The following is a 25,452-nucleotide window of genomic DNA, read 5'->3' as shown; positions in this document are numbered from 1 at the left end:
GTACCCTGACCTGGCCTCATGTAACACTCCATCACAACACACCTGGGATAAAGAAAACAAGAGGTTATACACCCCTACAGCAGTGTTCCTATGTTAGCCCATACCAGCATACTCCCTGCCACAACATTGGTACCCTGACCTGGCCTCATGTAACAATCCATCACAACAAACCTGAGATAAAGAAAACAAGAGGTTATACACCCCTACAGCAGTGTTCCTATGTTAGCCCATACCAGCATACTCCCTGCCACAACACTGGTACCCTGACCTGGCTTCATGTAACAATCCATCACAACACACCTGGGGCAAAGAAATAAAGAGGTTATACACCCCTCAGCAGTCCCCATCTCATACTCTGTCACAACACACCTGGTCAGAATACACACTTGTATAGTTAAAATCAGCAATACATTCTCCAGTTTAGGAGATGTTCTCAAGCATGCATTATCTTACAATTTTGTTAGAGGAAGTCTAATGCATATTAAATACATCACATCTGTACTTCCTGTCTTTTACAAGGGCTATAAAAAATAATTTTATGGCTGTACTTTTGGATGTATTTAAGCATGTAATAATCCATGGCAGTTGAACCACAGCGGAGAAAAGGCATTGTCTTTAACTGGTTTTAAAAGGGGTATTGTCAGCTTTTTTCATGTAATCAAATATAAACTCTTGTCAGATAAATAATAATATAAAAACAAAAATTAGAAAAATATATATATGTAATTCACCGGCAGCAGGGCTCAAACCTGTATCTTCTAGGTCTGTAGTCAAGCACCATATCCATTAGGCAAAAATATGCTCTTGGCATGTTTTTTTAAATTTTCCCCCATATTGTTTTTGTTTTGATTCTGTTATAGGTTGTCTGAAGATGCTTTAAACATTTTCAACTATACTTAAAGTAGCGGTAGGTTGTTTGGTACTAAGAATGTTTCAAGTGATCAAATTCAACCTACTATTTAAATAAACTCGCCAAAGCTGACTCTATTTCCACAGTTGTATCTGTAAAGAAGAAATTATTGGACTCTAGTTTTTGAGCCATAAATTAATTCTGCATTCCTAAATATAAACAAATGAACTTGCAAAAGCCGACTATGCCCTTTTATTTCCACAGTTGTATCTGTATAGTAGAAGTATTTGTACCTTAGCCCCTGAGTAGCAGGTGGATCCACACAGGTTTTGAAGGATGCCACACTGGACGTACGTACACTTGGTCAGCTCAGGGCTAATGGTCGTCACTGGGCTGCAAAAGTAAAGTACAAACACATCTTAATTTTAAAACACAGACAATCTCATAATCTGTGCTCAAGTGGATGTATGTATATTCCAAGAAGATATTCAGGGGGCTACATTTTCATTCAGTCAAATTAAAAAGAAAAACATCCATTTTTCATCTTTTTCATTTTTTACCTTTTTTAAAACACCCCAACGAATACGAATATTTTTGCTAACTCAAAATGGCAAAACCTTGTTAAATTACTACAGCTTCTTATTTGACAGGAAAAATGTGTCTCAACTATGATTTTCCAAACCCTAACATTTCTGAGCACTGTTTGATGGTTCTCCTCCACAGATCATAGCGCAATATGATCCCGTTAGGCTGGATGGGGGCCTGCCACATGACAGTGATCTGGTGTGGGTCCAGGGGCAGCACTCGCGGGGCTGCCATTGATTGGGGCAGAGCCTCGAGTGTGGAGCCTAACACCCGTGCTGATTTCACACAGTCAAAAACTGTACACACCTCCAACTGAAATATAACAAACAGTTTAAACAATCATCCCATTAATAGTTTATTCCTAGCCATAATTTTAAGTGCGACTAAGTAATCTTTGTTTTCATATCTTTACACTGTTTTGGTCTGCTAACACATCATTAAACTACAGTATGACTGTCATAAATATTAACTTCCAGTGTCAAGTTTAAACCATACAAGGGCCATCCCACTGTTGCGATTCTGGAAGATTACTTCTAAACAAGAGCTGTCACAGTATGTGACAAATGCCCCCGAAAGTGACATTGACCTATGACAATGTCAGTACATGAAAAGTTGATCTTTACGTGTCAAATACATACAGCAGGTTATTTTAAATTGCCTCTGAACATAAAAAAATACCACCCATACTTGACAATCTACACTGTTATGTCCTTATATTCAGCATTCCATTGTGAATAAACACTAAGTGTATCTTTCACCTTAGAGGTAGGGACATGGGTCTTGTACGCGACACGTTGCCTTGGTGTGTCAAACACATGTGGCAAGTTATTTTAAAATCTGTCCATACAAGAGAAAGTTACAGCCTGGACACGACAAACTATACTCCGTGTCCTTATATACAGCATTCCATTGTGAATAAACACTAAGTGTGACCTTGAACTTAGAGGTAGGGACATGGGTCTTGCACGCGACACTTCGTCTTGGTATGTCAAACACATGTGGCAAGTCATTTTAAAATCTGTCCATACAAGAGAAAGTTACAGCCCGGACACGACAACCTATACTCTATGTCCTTATATATGCAGCATTCAATTGTGAATAAACACCTAAGTGTGACCTTGACCTTAGAGGTAGGGACATGGGTCTTGTACGCGACACCTCATCTTGGTATGTCAAACAAATGTGGCAACTTATTTTAAAATATGTCCATACAAGAGAAAGTTACACGCCAAACTATACCCGGTGTCGTTATTAGCAGCATTGCATTGTGAATAAACACTAAGTATGACCTTGACCTTAGAGGTAGGAACACAGTTCTTGAACACGACACGTCATTTTGGTATGTGGAACACATGTGGAAAGTGATTTTAAAATTTGTCCATACAAGGGAAAGTTACAGCCCGGACACGACAACCTATACTCTATGTTCTTATATGCAGCACTCCATTGTGAATAAACACCTAAGTGTGACCTTGACCTTAGAGGTAGGGATACGGGTCTTGCACACGACACGTCGTCTTGGTATGTGGAACACATGTGGCAAGTTATTTTAAAGTCTGTCCATACAAGGGAAAGTTACAGCCCAGACACGACAACCTATACTCTATGTCTTTATATGCAGCACTCCATTGTGAATAAACATCTTAGTGTGACCCTGACCTTAGAGGTAGGGACAGGGGTCTTGCACGCGACACGTCGTCTTGGTTTGTGGAACACATGTGGAAAGTAATTTTAAAATCTGTCCTTACAAGGGAAAGTTACAGCCCAGACACGACAACCTATACTCTATGTCTTTATATGCAGCACTCCATTGTGAATAAACACTAAGTGTGACCTTGACCTTAGAGGTAGGGGCACGGGTCTTGCACGCGACACGTCGTCTTGGTATGTCGAACACATGTGGCAAGTTATTTTAAAATCTGTCCATACAAGGAAAAGTTACAGCCCAGACACGACAACCTATACTCTATGTCTTTATATGCAGCACTCAATTGTGAATAAACACCTAAGTGTGACCTTGACCTTAGAGGTAGGGACACGGGTCTTGCACGCCACACGTCGTCTTAGTATGTGGAACACCTGTGGCAAGTTATTTTAAAATCTGTCCATACAAGGGAAAGTTACAGCCCGCACACGAGTTATTGAGCCGGACACATGGACGGACGGACTGACAGGCGGACGGATGGTGCGATTTTAATATGCCCACCTTTGGGGGCATAAAAATCTGTTTTCTGTGTGTTATTCTGTTTTTAAACTGAGTAGGAATTTGAATTTTCATGACTGTGTTTAAATAAGACATTCTTATGAATATCTGTCATAAATGTTACTGTACCCGGATCTCATACACCATGTAGGGTCTGAGCCCTGTGAGGACATATGAGCCCGGCATTTTAAGCCCCGTCTCGATTTTTTCTCCATTGTTGAAAATGTTGTAGCCCGTTATGGCCCCATTAGGGGTTTTAGGGGCCATCCAAGAGACACGGATGGCTGACTCACTCACAATACTCAAGGTTGGTGTATCTATGCCTTCTGGCGCTGGAATAGTCATCATTCAAAGTACGGTTTTAAAACTGGACAGTAAGTAAAAGAAAGTGTTGAATAAATGTTTTTTGGTAAATTGAAGAATAAAGACATGTTAAAATAAGTAGAACATGGCATCATCAATAATTGCATGATGTAATATGATCTTGATTATTATCCCTGTATTTTATACAAACAAAACCCAGATAATCTCTTACCCCCATCCAGTGTGGTTACATATACAGGGTCACTGGTGATGTAGGCCCCACCATTGATGGTGATTGTGACAAGAGCTGTATACTGGGTGTTCGGGGTCAGATCGGGAAAGGTTGTCATGTCCAGCGCAGGGCCGAGGGTCTGGGTGTGGTTGCTTGAGGGACTATGCAGTACCACTTTGTACTGGGTCACCGCACCCTGCAAGTCCACCTCACCTAGAGGAGATGTTGAAAAGTTTAATTGTTCAATATATTGTACTATGATAAATTACATATTAACATGAATGTGTGTAGGTGTGATAATTGCATAGTTGATAAAGCTTAAGTAGAAAACATCAAACTTGTCAATTGTGGAACTAATCTGTTGATTTTGTTTGTGCCAGAAATAATGTATTTTAAGTTTACTTGGTGTGACCCAGGATACAGAGACAATCTGGTGACTGATGGCTGTAGCTGTAACCGTAGCAGCGCGTCGTGGGAATCCTCCAAATGTCATGACCTCAGGTGTGGGATCACTGGTCAGCAGGCCGATGTCGTTGTAGACGGTCACCCGATACCTGTACATGGCAAACATGGGAAGCCCTCGATCATTGTAGAACAGCTCCGTACCAGCGTAGATCCTCTCCCATACCGTGTTGTCAGTGTTCACATTGGCTGCAAATTTAATTATACATAACTCATACACAGAAAACATAAAGAGGGCGCCACAGAGCGAATGCCAATGCCCATCTGTTTTTGCTGTATAACTCAACAATTATTAAAGCCAGACTTACTGGCATTGCTACATGTTTGTGTATTGTCTCTGACAGCACGTTACCAACTTCAATGTGAATAAAACGTTTTTTGAGACATGGCAATGATGTAAGTTTTTGCAATCTTTGGAAAAGTTTTAAAACCGACAGGCTTAAAAGATACTCTTTGGTTTTTCTAGCTTGACATAAAAGAATACTTGTGTTTTTGTTTAATTTTTAACATCAAGGTTGTATTTCTGAAACATAAGCATTATTACTACTCACGATCCAATGGCTGCCTGAGAAGTTTCCTGGACAGCTCAAACTTTATATTAGGGCCATTGGGTTTACTTGGCCAGTGCCAAACAAGGGAAATCATGGACTGGGAGACGGGCGTGGCCTCTGGTGGGTCCTGACCCTCTGGCACCGTGGCGTGGGTACGAACATTTACTGGGTAGCTCTGGGTACATCCACCACCTTGGGGTTAATAGCAAATTCATTGAAATATGGCACATGTGTACCCATTAAAAAGCATTTCTTATGTTTTGAGAAGCTGCTGTGTTGAAAGATGTGTGTAAATTAGAAACAAAACCTGTATGAGTTCGCACTTGACAGTTCTTTAAAAAAATAAACTGAAGGACTCAAGTTAGCAACAGCATTTTGTCTTAATGATGCATACATTTATTATAGGCCAATAAACAATGATAAACTACAAAAGTGTAAACATTTATGTCAAGGATAAAAAAAGGATGAAATACATCAAGTTTCTTACTTGTGCAAGCAGTAACAGTGACAGAGTACTCCGTATAGGCAATCAGGTCGTTAAATATCACCGACAGGGCAGTGAGATTGCGGATCTCTCGACTCGGCTCTGGCAGCCGGATTGTGTAAAACTCAATAATCCCATTGGGCTGTAGAGGCGGCTGCCAGCTCACATTCATAACAGTTGGGCCCAGAATCTTAATTGTTGGTGGCATAATACCTGCAGGTCCTGCAAACAAATTCAAACCATAAAAATTAATATAAAAGACCACAAATATAAAAAAGGGAGAAGCAATGGCATATTATTCATCTTCAGCAAGCATTGACATCTTAATATGATGGTGTCACTTCTGAAATTAATTAAAACCACTGTATAAATTTTATTAACAGTTTAACTCACTTGATGACATGGTGGTGACTGAAGTCCACGGACTAGTTCCCTCCCCTGCCCCATTGCTCACAATGATCCTGTACTCATACTCTTCAAAAGGAGATATGGACCTGTCCTGATCCACAAATCTAAGTTCAGAGTCTGCCGCCACTGAGACAATGGTTGTTATGTCGACCTTGCCCGCCAGGCGTTTCTCTAGGGTGTACAGGGAGATTACTCCATTTGGAAGTTCCGGCGGCTGCCAGTGTATATCAATGGAGGCTGGTGTGTTAGATACAGCTAAAGGGGCTGGCACCTTCTCTGGATCTATTTTAATGAAGAGGAATATTCTCTTAAAAAGTTACCTTTAATGTGCATGGGTATTAACAGAAATACACATAAAGTCCCAAAACTAGGGAATTATATCAAATACCAAGCAAAATTTCTAAATATTTTAATATTTTAAAGTTACACAACAGCCCTGCGTAACCCATTTACAGTCCTGGAGTATTGTCGTTGCCATGGAGATGGAACTTCAGTACATCCACTCTCTGTGCAAACCTCCACAACATATGTGTAGTATTATATATATCTAACATATAAGGCTACAATATATATAGCCCGGAATTCACATAACTTGGTTTTCCCATGCTGGTACAAATAAAGGGTTATTGAAATTCATGTAACAGACAAATGACTCTATTGTTTCTGAAGTTACGTGTGTACATTAAAACAGTATAATTTTATTTGTACCGGATGATTAGCTTGAGAAAACTAGAATATCTATAATTCCGGGCTTAAACTATATACCCCAGTGAAGCAGACTTACAGTCCTGGAGGGTCCTAGTTGCAGTGGAGGGGGAACTGCGAGTACATCCGCCCTCTGTGCAGACCTCCACAACGAATGTGTAGTAGGTGTATGGCATCAGTTTGTCAGCACGCAGTAGGGTTGTATTGCTGGGTGTCTGAGGAAAAAACGCACAAAACAAGCAATTATAAAACGAGTAACAGATAAAAGAAAGTAAATGTACTGTGGACTGTTTTAATTTTATTTTTTAGTAAACTAGTATTTCATTATGATTTTCATTTACAACCTAATTGATTAGTTAGTCATTGTGAAAGTTATCAAGTAATCAATTTCATTTTGTAAAAAAATGACAATTTTTTTACAAGTTTTATGACAACTACATAAAGCAGAATGCTTCCAACAGTTATTATTAAAGTCCTTGTTCATATTACTGAGAGGAAAGTACAAAAAAACTTTAACACATTATGGCACTACATCACTCACAGTTTCCCAGAATTGTCCATTCTGGTAGACCTGGTACTCAGTGAGGATGCCGTTTGGTGTGATTGGCAGTGTCCACACAATGTCAATGTACCGGGGACCCGTACCCACCACAGTTGGGGCTCGAAAACCAGCTGGACCTGCAAAAAAGCATTCTCTACTGAAAGGGTAAGGGACTGCAGCTATTTGATGGGGGAATTTTGGAACAAATGCGGTAGATTTAAAAATGATATTTTTGACTTAAATCACCAATTCCAGACCATTCAACATACTTCTATCTATTTAATGTATGAAATGAAGTCATAATAATTTAACATTATAAAGCTCTAGGACCTTTGATAAATGCTTATAACAAGGGTGAAATTTGATTTCTCATTGGGGAAAAAAGATGCTTTTTTTGATATACTTCATGTTCATACCTCATATATTTACTTATGATATTTTACAGAATATTGCACTTACGATCTTGTCTGGTTGTAGCAGTTACCCAGTCTGATTGTGTCATACCATTAGAGTTTTCTGTAACCAGTCTAAAGTCATACTCCTTATAGGCTACCAGATTTTCCTTCGTATAGGTAAATGATGTGGTCGGTCCAAATATACTGAAACAAGAGATGTTTGTCAAACATTATGCCCCCTGAGCGCCAAGTTGCCAGAAATATTTGGACAATTGAATGAAATATGCATGGACTGAAATGACAGCTGATTTGTCATTGGATGCATATGAGGCAGGTCATCTACTGGTCATACCTAATCTTCATGTCAAGTTTGATGACCATAGGTCCGGGAATTGTTGAGTTATCACTCGGACAAGCTTTGGTCTTCCAACAGACCGACCGACATGTGCAAAGCAATTATATAACCCCTCTGCTTCGAAGGGGGGCATAATTAAACTAGATGTTCACTGAAAACTGATACTTCAACTCATGCATTTAGTGACATATAAATTTCTACTGTCTACTATATAAGAAAATAAAATATGGACAATCAGAAAACCTTTTTTCAGCTTACAGTCACACTGACCTTGACCTATGACCCACTGACCTCAAAATCAATAGGGTTCATCTGCTGGTCATGACCAATAAGCCTACCTAGTATGAGGTCCCTGGGTCAAAGCGTTCTCAAGTTATTGATCGGAAACCGTTTTTCATGTTAAGGTCACACTGACCTTGACCTTTGACCTCAAAATCAATAGGGTTCATCTGCTGGTCATGACCAATACACCTACCAAGTATGAGGTTCCTGGGTCAAAGCGTTCTCAAGTTATTGATCGGAAACCGTTTTTCATGTAAAGGTCACACTGACCTTGACCTTTGACCCACTGACCTCAAAATCAATAGGGTTCATCTGCTGGTCATGACCAATAAGCCTACCTAGTATGAGGTCCCTGGGTCAAAGCGTTCTCAAGTTATTGATCGGAAACCGTTTTTCATGTTAAGGTCACACTGACCTTGACCTTTGACCCACTGACCTCAAAATCAATAGGGTTCATCTGCTGGTCATGACAAATACACCTACCAAGTATGAGGTTCCTGGGTCAAAGCGTTCTCAAGTTATTGATCGGAAACCGTTTTTCATGTAAAGGTCACACTGACCTTGACCTTTGACCCACTGACCTCAAAATCAATAGGGTTCATCTGCTGGTGATGACCAATACACATACCAAGTATGAGGTCCCTCGGTCAAAGCGTTCTCAAGTTATTGATCGGAAACCATTTGGTATTCCGACCGACCGACCGACAGACAGACAGACCGACCGACCGACCGACATGTGCAAAACAATATACCCCACTTTTTTCAAAAGGGGGCATAAAAAGTTGAACACACATAAATAGTCAATACGCTGTAAATACTTTAAATTTCACTTTTCATGCTGCTAAATTATCAAAATTGTTTGGAAAAACTGATTGTACATGTAACTCAAAAGAGTAACTTAGAATGATTAAGATTTATCAATTAATCATTTATGATATTTATATTGCCACCACTGAGATACACATGATATCAGGTTTGTATTTCAGTGCAATTTTCCATACAATGATCAGAAGATTAAGCCTACTCCTCAATGATGGCACCCTCCGTTTTCTCCCGGAACTGCAGAATGTAGAGAGCAGCATCCATCGAGTTTTCCCTCCCAACAGGAACCCATGTTGCTGTGATGGTTGTCGGTGTCTGTGAAAGCAGGTCTGGGGGCTTCACTCCATCTGGGGCTGAAAACAAGGGAGAAAATACATGTATATGATAACTCAGTTAGTCACAGCAAAGACCCATCTGTTACAAAAGATGTTTAAATTTTGTGGGATTTTAAATTCGTAAATTTTCATTTTTTTATTTAAATAAAATTGAAACTGCGATTCTAAAATGTCTGCAAGTTCACTGCGCGCCATTCTTGTGCTCTTTATCATTTACGTTACGCAGATTATGACACTTGCTACAGTGGGACAATTTGCCAATTAGCACAGATACCCATGGCAATTATTGCTTGATTGGTAAAGTAAGGATAAAAAATGCACCCACATCAAGGATATAAAATAATTGAATGTCAATTAAGTATTTTTGCAAACTGTGAAAACACAGTAAGGGTGCAGCTCATAAATAATTGATTAAATGTTTAATCACAGAAACAAAGTCAAGTGGCGATGTTCAACCACACAAGTTTAATAATCAGCACGCTTTACATGTTCCTGTACAGGAGGTTGATAATCAGTCTTTTTAATGTTCTTGCAATATCATTAAAAAAACATTGAATGCAATTAATTGCCTTTAATTCATAATCATTGAAGTTATATAACATAGATAAAAGATAAATAGTAATATAAACAATGATATACTTACACTGCTAAGCCTCTACCATGTTTCATGAAGTTATACATGTATACCTTTCTATGTAGGCAGTTTAATTTGAGAATTACAGGTCCAATTTTGTTGGGATCTTGAATTTGTGGAATACCCAACCCACAAAAAAAATGTCCCACTAATATCAATGATTTCACATTAATGATTTCCTGCTCCCTTATGTACATCCCTTGTTTGATAGTAAAGTATTTACCCCATTAAGGAAAAGTTACTCCAGGTAAATTTGTGATAGCATCCAAAGCCATTTAAAATCACATGTGGGGCATCTTAAGTCACTTATGTTAATAACAAACAAGAGGACCCTGAAGGCCCTATATCGCTCACCTGATCCAATAAAGATCATCAAGAATAACATTCTGATCAAGTTCCATGAACATATGGTCATAAATGTGGCCTCTAGAGTGTTAATATGCTTTTCCTATTAGTTGACCTGGTGACCTAGTTTTTGACCGCACATGCCCCAGATTCGAATTTGGCCTAGAGCTAATCAATATAAACATTCTGACTAAGTTTCATGAACATACAGTCATAAATGTGCTAACAAGCTTTTCCTACGATTTGACCTAATGACCTAGTTTTTGACCACACATGACCCGGATTCAAACTTGACTTAGAGATTATTTATAAAAACATTCTGACCAACTTTCATGAAGATACAGTTATAAATGTGACCTCTAAAGTGTTAACAAGGATTTCCTTAAATTTGACCTGGTGACCTAATTTTTGACCACACATGACCCAGATTCGAACTTGGCCTAGAGCTAATCAATATAAACATTCTGACCAAGTTTCATAAACATACAGTCATAAATGTGACCTCTAGAGTGCTAACAAGCTTTTCCTATGATTTGACCTAATGACTTAGTTTTTGACAGCACATGACCGAGATTTTAACTTTACTTAAAGAATATTATTATAAACCTTCTGACCAACATTCATGAAGATACAGTCATAAATGTGACCTCTAGAGTGTTAACAAGCTTTTCCTTCAATTTGACCTGGTGACCTAGTTTTTGACAACACATGACCCAGATTCGAACTTGACCTAGAGATTAACATTCTGACCAGGTTTCCTGAAGATACAGTCATAAATGTGACCTCTATAGTGTTAACAATCTTTTCCTTTAATTTGACCTGGTGACCTAGTTTTTAGGGATGCAAATGAATGGTAAAATTGATATTCGAATATTCGGTAATTCTTTCGATCGAATATTTGAAAATTTGAATACCAAAATACATATTGTATACGATGTGGTAAACAACTATTTCGCTAAAGTATTAGCCGGGGTATTTTATCCCGAAATTTGTTGTAGCCAGTACCCGCTGTGGACCCTATATATCCCCAAATGAGTATTTGAAATTGTCAATTTTCAGGAACAAATAAGCAATACATTATAAACATACAAACAACAATATCGAATAATTTCAATTTGCCTTTATATTTGTAAAAATGTGAAATTAGATGGATTCCTAGTCAAATAGGGTTTTGCGCCAATGGAGGGTCTTTCCGTAGGACATGCAGCCTCGTTCTGAGATTAACCTCTAAATTGACTAAATACTGGGACCAATAATACTACTCCCAGCTAAATATAACTATTGAAACCCCAAACCAACTAAAATAAAAAAACGAAAATATATGTGGATTTGACTCATCTATTGTACAACAATAGAGGAAATATATCCTTAAACGCTATACTATACTATACATTTATATTTCAAAGCACGAACATTGTATCGAAACATGGAAACCATTTTAAAGCACATAATATTTAACAACATTACACATGACATTCATATCATCACGGCGATTTGAGCCATGCTAAACAGCTTAATTTGCAGCCAAGACAACACATTGGTGTTACAGCCGATTCATAGACAGATAACGTAAAAGAAGGGGGACTTTTTATAGTACCCGACGATGACATATAACGCGTGTTTAGTGTATTGTCATTACATTCAAACCTCTGGCATTAGGGGCCAATCGTTGTAAAAACAAGACATATGATCTTAATAAACAATGTTGTAGGCAAAAGGTTTTTTATTCTCTTTATTAAACTTTTTTTCAAATATTCGAATACCAATTTTGACATGACATTCGAATACCAAACGTTTGATCGAATATTCGAATATTCGTTTGCATCCCTACTAGTTTTTAACCCCCGATGACCCAACATCGAACTCATCCAAGATTTTATTGAGGGTTACATTCTGACTAAGTTTCATTAAGTTTGTGCCCAAATTGTGACCTCTAGAGTGTTAACAGTCAAATTGTTGACGACGGATGACGGACGACTACGATGGACGACAGACACAGGGCGATCACAATAGATCACCTTGAGCACTTCGTGCTCAGGTGAGCTAAAAAGGTTGTATAAAAAAATAAATGCTAAATTAATTTGGCATCCACTGAAAAATACACATTTTTAAAAAGCAAACAACTTACAGCCAGGAGGCATATCAGCAGAGAGTGTGTTTGAGAGTATGTATCCGACGGTGTTTGAGGCGTTCACCTGTACTGTGTAGGTGGACATTGGAATGAGAGGCCCCACCACCATCCACTCATTGTAGGTCTGGGAGCGGTGCATGCTCTGACGGTCAAACTCTGTACTGTAGTCCCACACCTCTGAAAGGATTCAGTGCAAAAATGCGACCTATATTGTCGGATAAAGATTGAGAATATATCAGGTTTTCAAGAACATTTAAAGGATTATGTGTGATAACTTTGCCTTACACACTGATAGAGCAAAACTTTCTAAATATATTACATCTTGATACAAGTACATGAACAACCTAACACTAGTACATCTACCTTAAATGTTGTCTTGGGTTTAAGGCCTACATCAAATAAATTGACTGGTATAAAACTGAGATTTCTCAACAACATCTGACTGCTTTGGGTTGTTTTTTCAGGTATTAGGATTAGGAATTTGTAGTTGTGCACAATTGTTATAGTGTACCTATATCATTGTAGAACATCCCCTCCACATATATATCAAAGAACATGTTTCCATTGGGTTTCTCGGGCAGCGTCCACTTGACGCTGATGGTGCGGGCGTCATCCACTTCCATCTCCATGGTAACAAACCCCTCCGGCTGTGACTCCATTGTACGAGCCTTAACCTGACATAGCATACTGGTTTTAAAACTCCAAATACTGTGTTGTTAATTAGTGTACCATATTTCATGCAAATATCTCCAAAGTAAGTTATTGCCAATATTAAGCATTTTCAAATGACCATGATTTCTCTGACGCTCTTATAATGACAATATCTCTATATTCTTGGTTGATACACAAAAATATTAAGCTATAAAACAAATAGGATTAAATATTTGTGTCTGCCAATGAAGGTTATTGATTTATGTACAGGATATTTCACTGTTGAATATAATTTGGGAAAAGGTTCACTGAACTACTAAGTATTTTGAAAAGCGTCTGCCTTTCAGATAAGGACGTACGAAAAGTCTGAAACTGGAACTGATTTTTAAATTTAAATTCCCCAAAATTGAGCTTACTCAAATATGTACAATAAACTAGTCTAATAATTCTGAGAACTTCCGATTGTCATTTTTTTTTTAACAAATACTGACATAATCTGATAAAAACGTTCTTCTACAAGTAACTTGAAAACGTATATCTATATGTAACTTTACTTTAAGAACTTTACGTATCAATATCCTAAAAATTAATGTAAAATATTAATTTAACATAATTCTAACAAGAAAGAATATGTCAACTGCTTACCTGAACGCTGGAACTGCACCCCTTGCGTGTACAGGCGACAATACGGAAGGCATGTAGACTGTAGGGCAGCAGTCCCCCGATATCGTAGTACATTCGTAACCCAGAGTACACTGGCCTCTCATTGTGAAACAGGTCGAAGCGCACTATCTCTCCTGAATGCGAATGGGAAATGGGAAATGCAATAATGTTTTTTTTTTAATTCTTGTGACGAGAAACTTTAATAAAATCTTGGAAAAACGATACATTTTCTTGCGTTAATTGCCAATAAAAGTTTCAGATTACTTAACTTCAAATTATGTAACTAAATAATTTAATACCAAAATCACTGTTCATGGAACTATTTCACCTACCATTAGGCAGCCCAGGCAGTGTCCACTCTACATGTAGCTGGGAGGGGCTGGGAGAGGTAACAGTTGGCGGGGTGACAAGGGAAGGGGCACTCTCTGCTGTTGTGATGTTGGACGGCTTACTCACTGTACACCCGCCACCCGTACATGCCTGAAATAAGGGACATACATGTGTTGGGTTGAGTGGGATGGATGTGCCTGGCAGGAGGGACTTCCTGCTGTTGTGATGTTGGACGGCTTACTCACTGTACACCCGCCACCCGTACATGCCTGAAATAAAGGACATACATGTGTTGGGTTGAGTGGGATGGATGTGCCTGGCAGGAGGGACTTCCTGCTGTTGTGATGTTGGACGGCTCACTCACTGTACACCCACCACCTGTACATGCCTGAAATAAGGGACATACATGTGTTGGGTTGAGGGGGATGGATGTGCCTGGCAGAAGGGACTTCCTGCTGTTGTGATGTTGGACGGCTTACTCACTGTACACCCGCCACCCGTACATGCCTGAAATAAGGGACGTACATGTGTTGGGTTGAGGGGGATGGATGTGCCTGGCAGGAGGGACTTACTGCTGTTGGAATGTTTGACAGCTCACTCACAATACACCAACCCTGCCTGAATGGGAAGATGAAATAGAAATTTGAGAGAAAACAAAATTACTTTGGTAGTCATTTGATTGCATTACTTTATAAAGTCTCAAGTCTTAAATGAATTGATAAACATCATTTTGCAATGAAAATGAAAACTGATTCATATTACCTATGACAAGTATACACTGGAAAAATGATTGGAGATTGTTTGAGTGTGTAACATGCGACACAAAAGACTCAACAGATCTCTTCAGAGAAAAGCATGCTCGACCCTGAAGGGGTCCACTGGTCTTTATATACAGTAAATTCTCAATCCACACGGAGCCCGGGCATTGCTAATTTGCATATTACCAATCAAGTTAACATACATACTATGAATTTACTTCCGTCTATAACGGAATGTTATACTATGAATGGACAATCGCCGAATACAGCGGACCGTTATATTTTTTTTAAATGCTTAACACATGCATATTTACAGCCAGAGATATAAATGCTTAACACATGCATCCTTACAGCCAGAGATATAAAATATGTCTTTCCGGCGATGAGTTCAGTGATGGTGTAATCAAGGAAGAAGTCTGAGCTGTTGTAGACGGCATTGCCACGGAGATTGGGTATGGTGGACAGGTAAAGAATGTAACGCTCTAGCACGCCGTTCAGTTGCTCCGGGGTCTCCCATGTGACATCAACGCTAGAAGTGCCTGAGATGGGAGGTGAGGAAATGTGGTCAAATGTAATCATCACTTGACGTGTAATAACTATTAAGTCAAGATGTTAAAGTTAATCACGTTTAGAATGAAAACTTGAATAGGAAATATTACAAAACATTCAATCTAAAGTTTGAAGTAATAATTGTTTTATTTGTTATCTAACTAATGGTAAATGTCCTGAAAATTTTACTAAATAGTCAAAATTAAAGGAAAGCTATAAAAGGATATATTTCTTTTCCAGAAAGTATAAGGAATAATAAACAGTACATTATAAATACTCTTCTGTGAAGGCAAGAAAGGGGCTAACAATTTTACACAGCAAACAGGTGCAAAAGTTGAATCAAAGTTTCCAGTTTAAATTTTTCTGAAATATTTCTAAGCAAGAAAACAGTACATGGTCAAAATGTTAAAAGCTGAAAATGGGGAAAATGGGGGAATTCACAGCAAACCATGAAATACCTTTAGGATCAACCACTGAATTTGAAACAAGTAAATATCAAATATTAAATAACAAAATAATGACATCCCTTGACCCTCTAAAAATGGTTTATTTTTTAGTTTTCGACTACTGGAAATGTCCCTATAGTTTTCATTGTATTATACACATGAAGATTTTATAACAGAACTGTTGTTCTTTTTCTAGGACAACCTACATGCATTGATGGAAGGCTCATTATGATTAAAGATTCTACTTTCTAATTTCTTAATGATAAGTCTTAAAGATAGTATAGAAAAAGAAGAAATGTATTCATGCTACATGCATGGCAAAAACCCTAATTTAGCCAAAGGTTTCTTAAAAATATTGCAAGGAGTCTAATTTAAGAAAATTCCATGAACTTCACCACAATCAACATAACTACATACCTAGTGAGAAGAGTTTTGGAGGCTTGACATATAAGGGGGCCAGCTGGGCAGTACTGAGAGTAGCAGAAGGTCCCTGTGTACACCCCACCTGTGTACACGCCTTCAGGTAGAACACGTATGATGTGTATTCCTGAAATATGTCATACATCCATAGTGTTAAAGGATTACAACAAATGCAGTAAATTTTATTGAACAAATATAATATGTGATGAAACCAGATTTTTTTTAATTAATGCATTCAGGAACATTTATGATTTGAGTATCTAAACCTTCAAGCAGTTCCTACCGACCCAAAATGCTATCTACAGCTTGCTATATTCCAAGTTTTAGTTGCCAACACTCAGTTACTGAGTAAAACATTTTATTTTTTATTATTATCATCAATGACCTTGACCTCGATCCCAATAACCCCAAATGCAATCTCAAAGAACAACTTCATATAGATTTCCTATATACCAAGTTTCATTGCTAATATTTATTACAAACAGAATACATTTTTTCAGTTCCGGCAACAACTTTCTGGACCCTGATCACATGTACCCAAAATGCATTCCAATTGTATGTTTTTAACATCAGCTTGCTCTATAACATGGTACACTATCAATTTTACATAACAGAAGTTTTTGAGCTGAAACAATTGTTCTATTCAAGTAACAGTAACCTTGACCAGCCAATCCAAAAAACAATCCCAAACTACGTCTTCACACAACAATTTCCATCAATTTAGTCCATGGTTCTACTTTCTGTGACAGCGTTTGCCCAAATAAATTCCAAGCAACATATTCACATTATCTACCTTAACACCAAATTTCAAACTTAGTTATTGGGTGTAAACAATTTCATTATTTTTAGTAACAGTGACCTTCAAACAATACAAAGTATGTGTTCACATAAGCTACATATATACTAAGTTTCATCACTTTCCATCAGCATATTAACTTAAGTTATTGAACAGGAACTACCTGTTTTGACTAATGACATACCCCAATCATATAACCAGGATTTTTCTTCAAACAAAAAAAAACTGGTAAATAAATAATTGAGTACATGCTTAACTTGTTTCTAAGCAGGCTGCATTTAAAATAAGGAGTCAACTATTAACTTGTATAATAATAACCATATCTGTTTCATTCCAATACAAAATATTTTATTGACATATAAAATATCCATCCGAACAATTTGAATGGCTTTAAAAATGGAAAGGAAGAAAACAATGTTTAGGTCTAACAATCCGACAACGCTGACCCTGAGTTCATTGGTGATGTTAAGTGAGTGCCCTCCCCCTTGGTAAACGAGGGTGTTGTCCATGTACAGGAAGTAGCCTGTCAGGAGCCCATTAGGGGCCAGAGGAGGCTCCCACGTCACATAGATGTGGTTTGGGCCAGACTCTCCCCTAGGGGCTGGTACATTCTCTGGTGCTGGAATTAACAGGATTTAACAGCTCATAAACTTGAGGAACAGTGACTTCGTCATTATTCTTGAATTCATGTCACAAACACTATCCTAAATACGTTGGGATCCATTTGATGCATGATGTTTCAATGCTTTAATATAGTTATGTAAGATTTCTAGTAAATCATATAAAAGTAAAATAAGACCCTATGGACAAAAACAAATGTTTCTTAATTCCATTATTTAAAAAGATTGACCAACCTTCCTCATTGGTATGAATAATGAGGCCATCAGGGCTCTCAGAGCAGCCCCCAGAGGTGCAGGCCAGCATATGGACATTGTAAGTTGTGTATGGGATTGTGCCAGTCATGTTACCTGGAATGGAGCATAATGTGAAATCTACTTTCATATCTGTCAACAACAAATACTAGTTTGAAGACAATACCTCAAAGACTTTTTAATTTATGCTCTAGACCAGATTGTCCGGTGGAGAGAAGTAAAAAAAAAAATAAGTATAAATAATCAAAGGGCAATTACTGTAAAAATACCCTACACAAAATAATGTTCCTTTCACAAAGCACTTCTCCTCGACACAGACGATATGTTTATGAAGTTTGAAGTCAATACCCCCAAAACATATGGAGCAATGGAGAAAAGTAGACTTGTCTTGATCCCCCAGGAAAAACGGATGAACAGCACAAGATAATTTCTATATAACCAACACCACTACATGGTGGGGATATAAAAATCAATCAATCAGAAAAGTGCAACATTGAGAAGTGTTTCTCTACCTTCCCGCTTGGACGTGTTGGTGATGAGGGCCTCTACAGGGTCGATGGTAACATTGTCCATGTTGTACGCCTTGATCACAAACTGGGTGAGCAGGCCAGATGTACTGACAGGAGCCAGCCATTTGAACTTGACCAAGAAGCCAGAGTAGTGCTTCACCTCATAGGGCGGGGTCACTCCTACAGGGGCTGTAATGTGCATGGTGTGAGAAAATAATTGTAAAAATATTTCTTGCAGGACAGTCTTTTATCTTGAAATGAGCTTCAAAAGGTGACCAGAGTAGTGCTTCACCTCGAAGGCAGGCATAATACATTTTTTATGGGAGCTGTATCCCGCAATATAAGAAATGTCATGGAAAAGTTAAACTAAATCCTTTAAAATTATCATAAACTTGAGGGTAACAGGTTTAAAATGAATAGCAAAGTTGTAGTTTTTGAAAAGTTTATGAATACAAAAAAAAATGTTTCAATATCTCTTAGCATCTTACATCCTTCCTTGGTGCGACCGTATCCCCAGGGACTCTTGCCTGACCCTGCATTGTTGGTGGCCAACACTCTGTACAGATAATCTGGAAGAAAAAAATATATATTATCAACGTTAAATAGTCGTTGTTGTTAATATAGAGGGAAAGTGTTTTAGTGAAAAATTGCTATGTGTTCTCCTTTAAAGTCTTAGGATAGATAACTAAGGTAGGTATATATGGCTATAAATGTCTTAAACTCTTAAAATGGCTTCAAATTGTATGAAAGCTATGTACCATGTGCCATGTACGTTAGTAAAAGAAACTACAATCCATTTAACCGACCCACCTGTGTAGGAGTGCAGCCCATTATCTACTGCATCAAGTTCTGTCCCATTGTATACCTGGGTGATAAGATCATCCTTACACTGGTCTTCGTGCTGGTGGTACGGTGGACAACCATCCATGTTCACGTTTGACACCTCGATGCTGTTAACCAGAAAGTCAAGGTCTCTGCCAACGTCAAACTCCAAGTTACGAATACACCCTCCAAATGCTGTAGATGGAATATATACATACATGAATATATGGTTGTATAAGCTATAAATAGAGAACTGTGTCTACATATTGGATTTTTCATATTAATAAATAAATAGTTTAATGACATATTTTATGTGAATAGAAAAATTGTCTAAATTACAACCACTTGTATATTTCCCATAAGAAAGTGAGTACCAGATATACAAGGTCACGTAGTCCTCAATATGCATTTTGGGTGCCAATGCAATAACCTTGAAAAAACATTTGAATTTTCTATCAACATATAATATCAAATCTTTCAACCTAACCTGCCATTGGCACAGAGACTTTGTTATTGATAATAAACTTATGGGCCTCTGAGTTTATGGGCACTCCTCCAATATGGAACTCTGAAGACGTGAGAACATTCAGGGACACGTTTGGATCCCCCGTAGCTTCTGTGCCAATATCCTCCACAGTTATCATGGCCTGCTGCTCGTTCTTCTCGAGGGTGATATGATACCACTGACTGTCACAGAAATTTACATCAGGTCGGTTAAATGTTACGGACCCAACCAAGATGCCGTTAGCAAACTCAAAATGCAATGCCCCGTTGACCATAGCGCAGTAAATATATATTCCAGTGCCTCCATGCATGAAGAATATGATGCCAGTGTGCATCTGGGTGCGGAACGAGATTTTGATTGTTTTCCTCTGACCAATTACAGACGTGGTTGAAGGGAACCGGGCAAAACCTGTGGCACAGATATGTCACATTATTTGACATAGTTATAGGGTACATTTAAATTCAAACTAGGACTAAATCCTACCCAAAGTCCTTTAAAAAATAATTATGGTTTCTTTTAAGTTGTTTATTGTTTAAATTATTAAAATGCAATCATTCAGTTAAGGGCGGCAACCTCAACATGAATAGGTAGCTCAAGTTGAGGGCTGTAAAATAACACTATCATTAGCTAACCTTGTCCCATGAAGTGAATGCCCTTATCAAGATTTATAGGACAACCCTCCCAGTTCAGAAAGGCAAGTTCATTGTGGATGGCTTCATTCCAGTTGAGGGACTTCCAGACTTCAACCGGGTATTTCTGCTGCATAATCTGGATGTCCCTGATACATCCTTGGAACCCATACTCAATCACCTGCAAACAGTGGGATTGGAAACATTGGTGATAAAATTTCTTCATCTATTGGGCTTGTCCCTGTAGTCTTCATTGCATATTTGTAATAATGTCGTACTTCCAGAGTTCATAAATATGGATTCTTTGTTATAGGCATGCAGAAAAACTAGATTGTAACATTATATCAGACAATCATGCACATAGCTTTTTTCTGAAAGGATACCCAATTTTTTCAAATAATCATTTAATTTAAATCTGTCAAATAGGAAATAGGATATCAGAATACTTGGTTAGAATTGAATATAGATCAAGCTTATCATGCAAGGCTTTGAAAATAAAACAAACAAGAGCTGTCACAGTATGTGACGAATGCCCCTGAATGTGACATTGACCTATGAACATGAAAAGTTCAAGATCATACACTGACCTTTGATGTATGCATGTGGATCACACAATGTGTGACCTTGAACTTAGAGGTAGGGACATGGGTCTTGCACGTGACACGTCGACTTGATATGTCAAACACATGTGGCAAGTTATTCTAAAATACGTCTGTACAAGAGAAAGTTACAGCCCGGACACGACAACCTATACTCTATGTCCTTATATGCAGCATTCCATTGTGAATAAACACTTAGTGTGACCTTGACCTTAGAGATAGGGAAACGGGTCTTGCACGCGACACGTGGTCTTGGTAAGTCGAACACATGTGGCAAGTCATTTTAAAATCTGTTCATACAAGAGAAAGTTACAGCCCCGAAAACGACAACCTATACTCTATGTCCTTATATATGCAGTGTTCCATTCTGAATAACACATCTAAGTGTGACCCTGACCTTAGAGGTAGGGACAGGGGTCTTGCACACGACACGTTGTCTTAGTATGTCAAACACATGTGGCAAATTATTTTAAAATTTGTCCATACAAGGGAAAGTTACAGCCTGGACATGACAACCTATACTCTATGTACTTATATGCAGCTTCCATTGTGAATAAACACTAAGTGTGACCTTGACCTTAGAGGTAGGGACACGGGTCTTGCACACGACATGTCGTCTTGGTATGTCGAACACATGTGGCAAGTTATTTTAAAATCTGTCAATACAAGAGAAAGTAACAGACCAGACACAAGTTATTGAGCTGGACACACGGACTGACGGTGCGAATTTAAAATGCCTACCTTGGGGGGCATAAAAAAAACATGACATTGGAGAGTGCTTTTTATTGTGGGGTAGAGCATGATAAACTGATCTATATTCAGCACTGACATAGTGTTTTACTTATCCTCTTATTTGAATAATATTCTTAAATAAAACAACACAAACCCGCAAAATCAATACTTTTAGCCCTTTGATTTTATACTATTTAGAGCAGAGCTTGTACTTGGTGTATTTCTAGACATGTCAATATGAAAATCTTCAGTACATTTCCACTAAATTAATGTCAGAATCTTCTTTAGACTATGTTATTAATGTTGTATCTGTGATGTAATAGTTTGTGATGTAAGACGAACAAGAGCAAGATTAAGTTTTATGATGATGGGTTGAACAATTCATAATGGAATAAGACTTAATGCTGTGTTCGAATAAAAACAATTTTAAGTGCAAAGCTATGAGGAATGTTAATCAGCATCGAAAAGGTGGTGGGTGAAGAGATTAATTTCTTAATTCTCATTGTCATCAAGAAGATCCAATCCACTTGTTGATAGATTATTTTTATTCTTAATATGTTTTCTTTAAAAAATGTGTTTCTTCAGCCATAAATTGTCTTCAATGTGATATAATGAACTTGGGTTAGTTTCGGCATTGATTGGAGTGTCAATAAAAGGAAGTATGTTACATAATAAGACTGATGGTATATCAACACTGTTTAATAAGCAAGAGCAGTCACAGATTGCCATATCCCCCGCTGAAATTAAGAACAGTATCAAATTCGCCTTACGACATTGAAAATTAACAAAAGGGCAATAACTAAAAAACACTTAACCCAGAGTTATGGTTTCTGTGCACTGCACTTCTCTAAAATGAGATATATCTGCATATATAGTTTGAAGTCAATACCTAAGACTTTTTTCAAGTTATGCTTAGGACAAAAAATAAGTGTGAAAATTAACAAAGGGCAATAGCTAAAAAATACTGCACCCAGAGTAATATTTCCTGTGCATTGCACTTCTCCTCAATGAGATTTATCTGCATATAAAGTTTAAAATCAATACCTTAAAGACTTTTCAAGTTATGCTCCCGACAAAAAGTAAAATGAAAACTTTTAAAGGACAATAACTACAAAAATACTGCAACAAAAGGTATGGTTCCTGTGCACTGCACTTCTCCTCATCGAGATTTATCTGTATAATTATGATGGTTGAAGTCAAAAATTAAATGATATTGCGCTGGACAAGATTGCCTGAATGCACACACACACGCATGCACGCACGCACGCACGCACGCACGCACGCACGCACACACACACGCATACACACACACACACACACTCACACACAGGCATGCATACACAGGCACAGGCACTCGCACATGCACACACACACACACATGCATGCACACATACACATACAAAAATTTGCTAAGATAAAGACCTCAAGTTGCTCAGTAAAACATTTGATCAGAAAAAAATACAGTACAAAAAAACAACCTGATTTTAGTTGGGAGCGAACCCATGCCGGTACAGTCAAGAAAAAAGAAGAAAACCAATACTTTATCCACCTCATATTACGCTGATGGAAATTTAAATGTTTATTAAAAATATTGCTAGCTTCACGTGATAATGTCAATCAACCAATCACATTACAGCCTTTTGTTGAATCGGGTTAGTAAAATTGTGTACTTCAAAGTTAATATTAGAGCAAATATCAATACGTGTTGAAGGGTTCCAGTCGACAGTATCTTAGTAGTTTTAATACTCCTAATGATTTGCCAAACTTTATTTCATAATAAAAAAAAATCCGTAAAAAGTGCATTTTACAAACCAGGAACAAGTTCTTTTAAACAAGTTATTTGGTTCCATTGTCACTGACCTTTAACCTCTGGTCGTTGCTGGTTCGCCTCACTTCAAAGTCAGCTGGGAGACCCCCGACATACACTCCTGTATTTGGACCGATGATTGTACCCTTGTTACAGCTTGTTTCCCTTGTACCTGGTGTGTAAGATATGCTAGTGATGGGTCCTTACATTAAAAGAAGATAAACAGCATAATAATATGGTAGCAAACAAAATATACTTATTTCACATTTAAACACAGACTTACTGTCAGTCATTTTACTGAATGTTAAGAAGGTTTGAAAAAACAAATATTTCACAATTATGAAATAATCACTCAAGAAAAGGATGAATTATTATAATAGCATACACTTCTAAGATAAGAGAACAATCATGCAAAGTCTATTAAAACTTAGCCTATATCCAACCTTCCCAGAAATTGTCTATGGAGATATGTGCAAGGTTTTCATCTCTCCAGGCAACCAGCTCATGCCACACGTTGTCGTTGTAACGCATCCCTTCGTCATTGGTTGTATACACAAATGACGCACACCCTGCCAGCACACAGATATAAATGCCATGCCAGCACACAGAATTATAGACACACCATGCATATTCAAAACCGACTCATGCGGATAATGCATGTTTCTTAAATCATATGTATGGAGGATTTGTGCAAAGGAAAAGTACAAAATGTAGGTCATAAGGTGAATGTTCAGGAGATTTTGATTAATGAAAAATATAATATTCTTCATTGTATAAGTTTTAATGTAAATGAAGTCAAAAGAAGCAATGACCTTCATAACATGTCTCACCACTGGCACAGGCAATACATTTTTTGTCATTTTCATAACAAAACCTACGCCTGCTTGTCATGTTAAAGTTTTAATGAAATATAATGACGCCAAAATGAAAACAGTTTAATGAAAGAATATAAATCATTCATCACTCAACTACACAAGCCTCAAGCAAACTTCAAACAGCAAAACACACCTAGAATGTAGAATTGAAAAATATATTTTGAGGTTAAAGTTTCTCAACAATCAAGCAAATATTGATTCTTGTCACCAAGGCTGCAATTGAAATAGAACTAAACATGCTGTATAAACTAACTTCTAGTAAAACCATGAGTTAAAACACTGATGTATATTAGAGGACACATCTAGAAAATATCACAGCCGATGATACCTGAATTTTGATCAATTACAAGAGTGGCATTGTCCATGTGGCGTGTTGCCACAAATGTGTGCCACTCATCATCATTGAAGCGTAAAATTCTGTCCTCATTGGGATCAGAGTCCAGAGTCAAGGCTGTAGCACAGGCACCTGCCCACAAGGTTCATATGAATATTTTACAACCTTAATACATGGAATATTTTCTTCAAATATGGTTGAAGCTTAATAATTTATAATGATATGAATAAAGAAAGAAATGAATGAGACACCTGCAATATTCTCCAATATCCATGCACAATGAGAACAATTATTATATCATACATGCCATATTTCTGAGAGGCTTCCCAGGGGATTTCAGTCTGAATTCCAGGGGATTTTGATATTACATCAGAGGATTTTTACGCGGCGAAAATTTGCGCAATATCTGCATTTATAATATAACAATAAATACAGAAATATACTCAAATTACAATAATTTTTGGACTAAGTCATCATGGTCCTTCATGGAATTTCACACTCATAATATTTTTGATGCTTTCCACTGTCAACC

The 25,452-nt window shown here is 37.7% G+C and overlaps 1 protein-coding gene across 2 annotated transcripts in view; it reads right to left on the bottom strand.

The window, feature by feature from the left end:
- Positions 1-25,452, bottom strand: part of LOC128208236 (usherin-like) — a 58,500-nt gene that overhangs the window by 14,386 nt on the left and 18,662 nt on the right. For both annotated transcript variants that reach the window (XM_052911712.1, XM_052911713.1), the window contains exons 21-47: positions 24,155-24,280; positions 23,765-23,883; positions 20,577-20,754; positions 19,927-20,352; positions 19,428-19,634; positions 19,106-19,186; positions 18,621-18,806; positions 18,091-18,204; positions 17,683-17,855; positions 16,438-16,567; positions 15,377-15,564; positions 14,270-14,417; positions 13,920-14,071; positions 13,135-13,297; positions 12,621-12,800; positions 9,381-9,531; positions 7,784-7,923; positions 7,325-7,461; positions 6,863-6,998; positions 6,064-6,360; positions 5,674-5,892; positions 5,187-5,378; positions 4,576-4,824; positions 4,174-4,386; positions 3,768-3,970; positions 1,539-1,747; positions 1,144-1,243 (exon numbers count right to left, since the gene is read on the bottom strand). In XM_052911712.1, coding sequence (XP_052767672.1) covers positions 1,144-1,243; positions 1,539-1,747; positions 3,768-3,970; positions 4,174-4,386; positions 4,576-4,824; positions 5,187-5,378; positions 5,674-5,892; positions 6,064-6,360; positions 6,863-6,998; positions 7,325-7,461; positions 7,784-7,923; positions 9,381-9,531; positions 12,621-12,800; positions 13,135-13,297; positions 13,920-14,071; positions 14,270-14,417; positions 15,377-15,564; positions 16,438-16,567; positions 17,683-17,855; positions 18,091-18,204; positions 18,621-18,806; positions 19,106-19,186; positions 19,428-19,634; positions 19,927-20,352; positions 20,577-20,754; positions 23,765-23,883; positions 24,155-24,280 — 4,817 coding nt within the window. The remainder of the gene's footprint in view (positions 1-1,143; positions 1,244-1,538; positions 1,748-3,767; positions 3,971-4,173; positions 4,387-4,575; positions 4,825-5,186; positions 5,379-5,673; positions 5,893-6,063; positions 6,361-6,862; positions 6,999-7,324; positions 7,462-7,783; positions 7,924-9,380; positions 9,532-12,620; positions 12,801-13,134; positions 13,298-13,919; positions 14,072-14,269; positions 14,418-15,376; positions 15,565-16,437; positions 16,568-17,682; positions 17,856-18,090; positions 18,205-18,620; positions 18,807-19,105; positions 19,187-19,427; positions 19,635-19,926; positions 20,353-20,576; positions 20,755-23,764; positions 23,884-24,154; positions 24,281-25,452) is intronic.

The sequence above is a fragment of the Mya arenaria genome, chromosome 11, assembly GCF_026914265.1.
Source record: "Mya arenaria isolate MELC-2E11 chromosome 11, ASM2691426v1".
Classification (NCBI taxonomy): domain Eukaryota; kingdom Metazoa; phylum Mollusca; class Bivalvia; order Myida; family Myidae; genus Mya; species Mya arenaria.
Note: the sequence above shows the minus strand (reverse complement) of the source record. Positions and strands in the feature narration are given on the sequence as shown.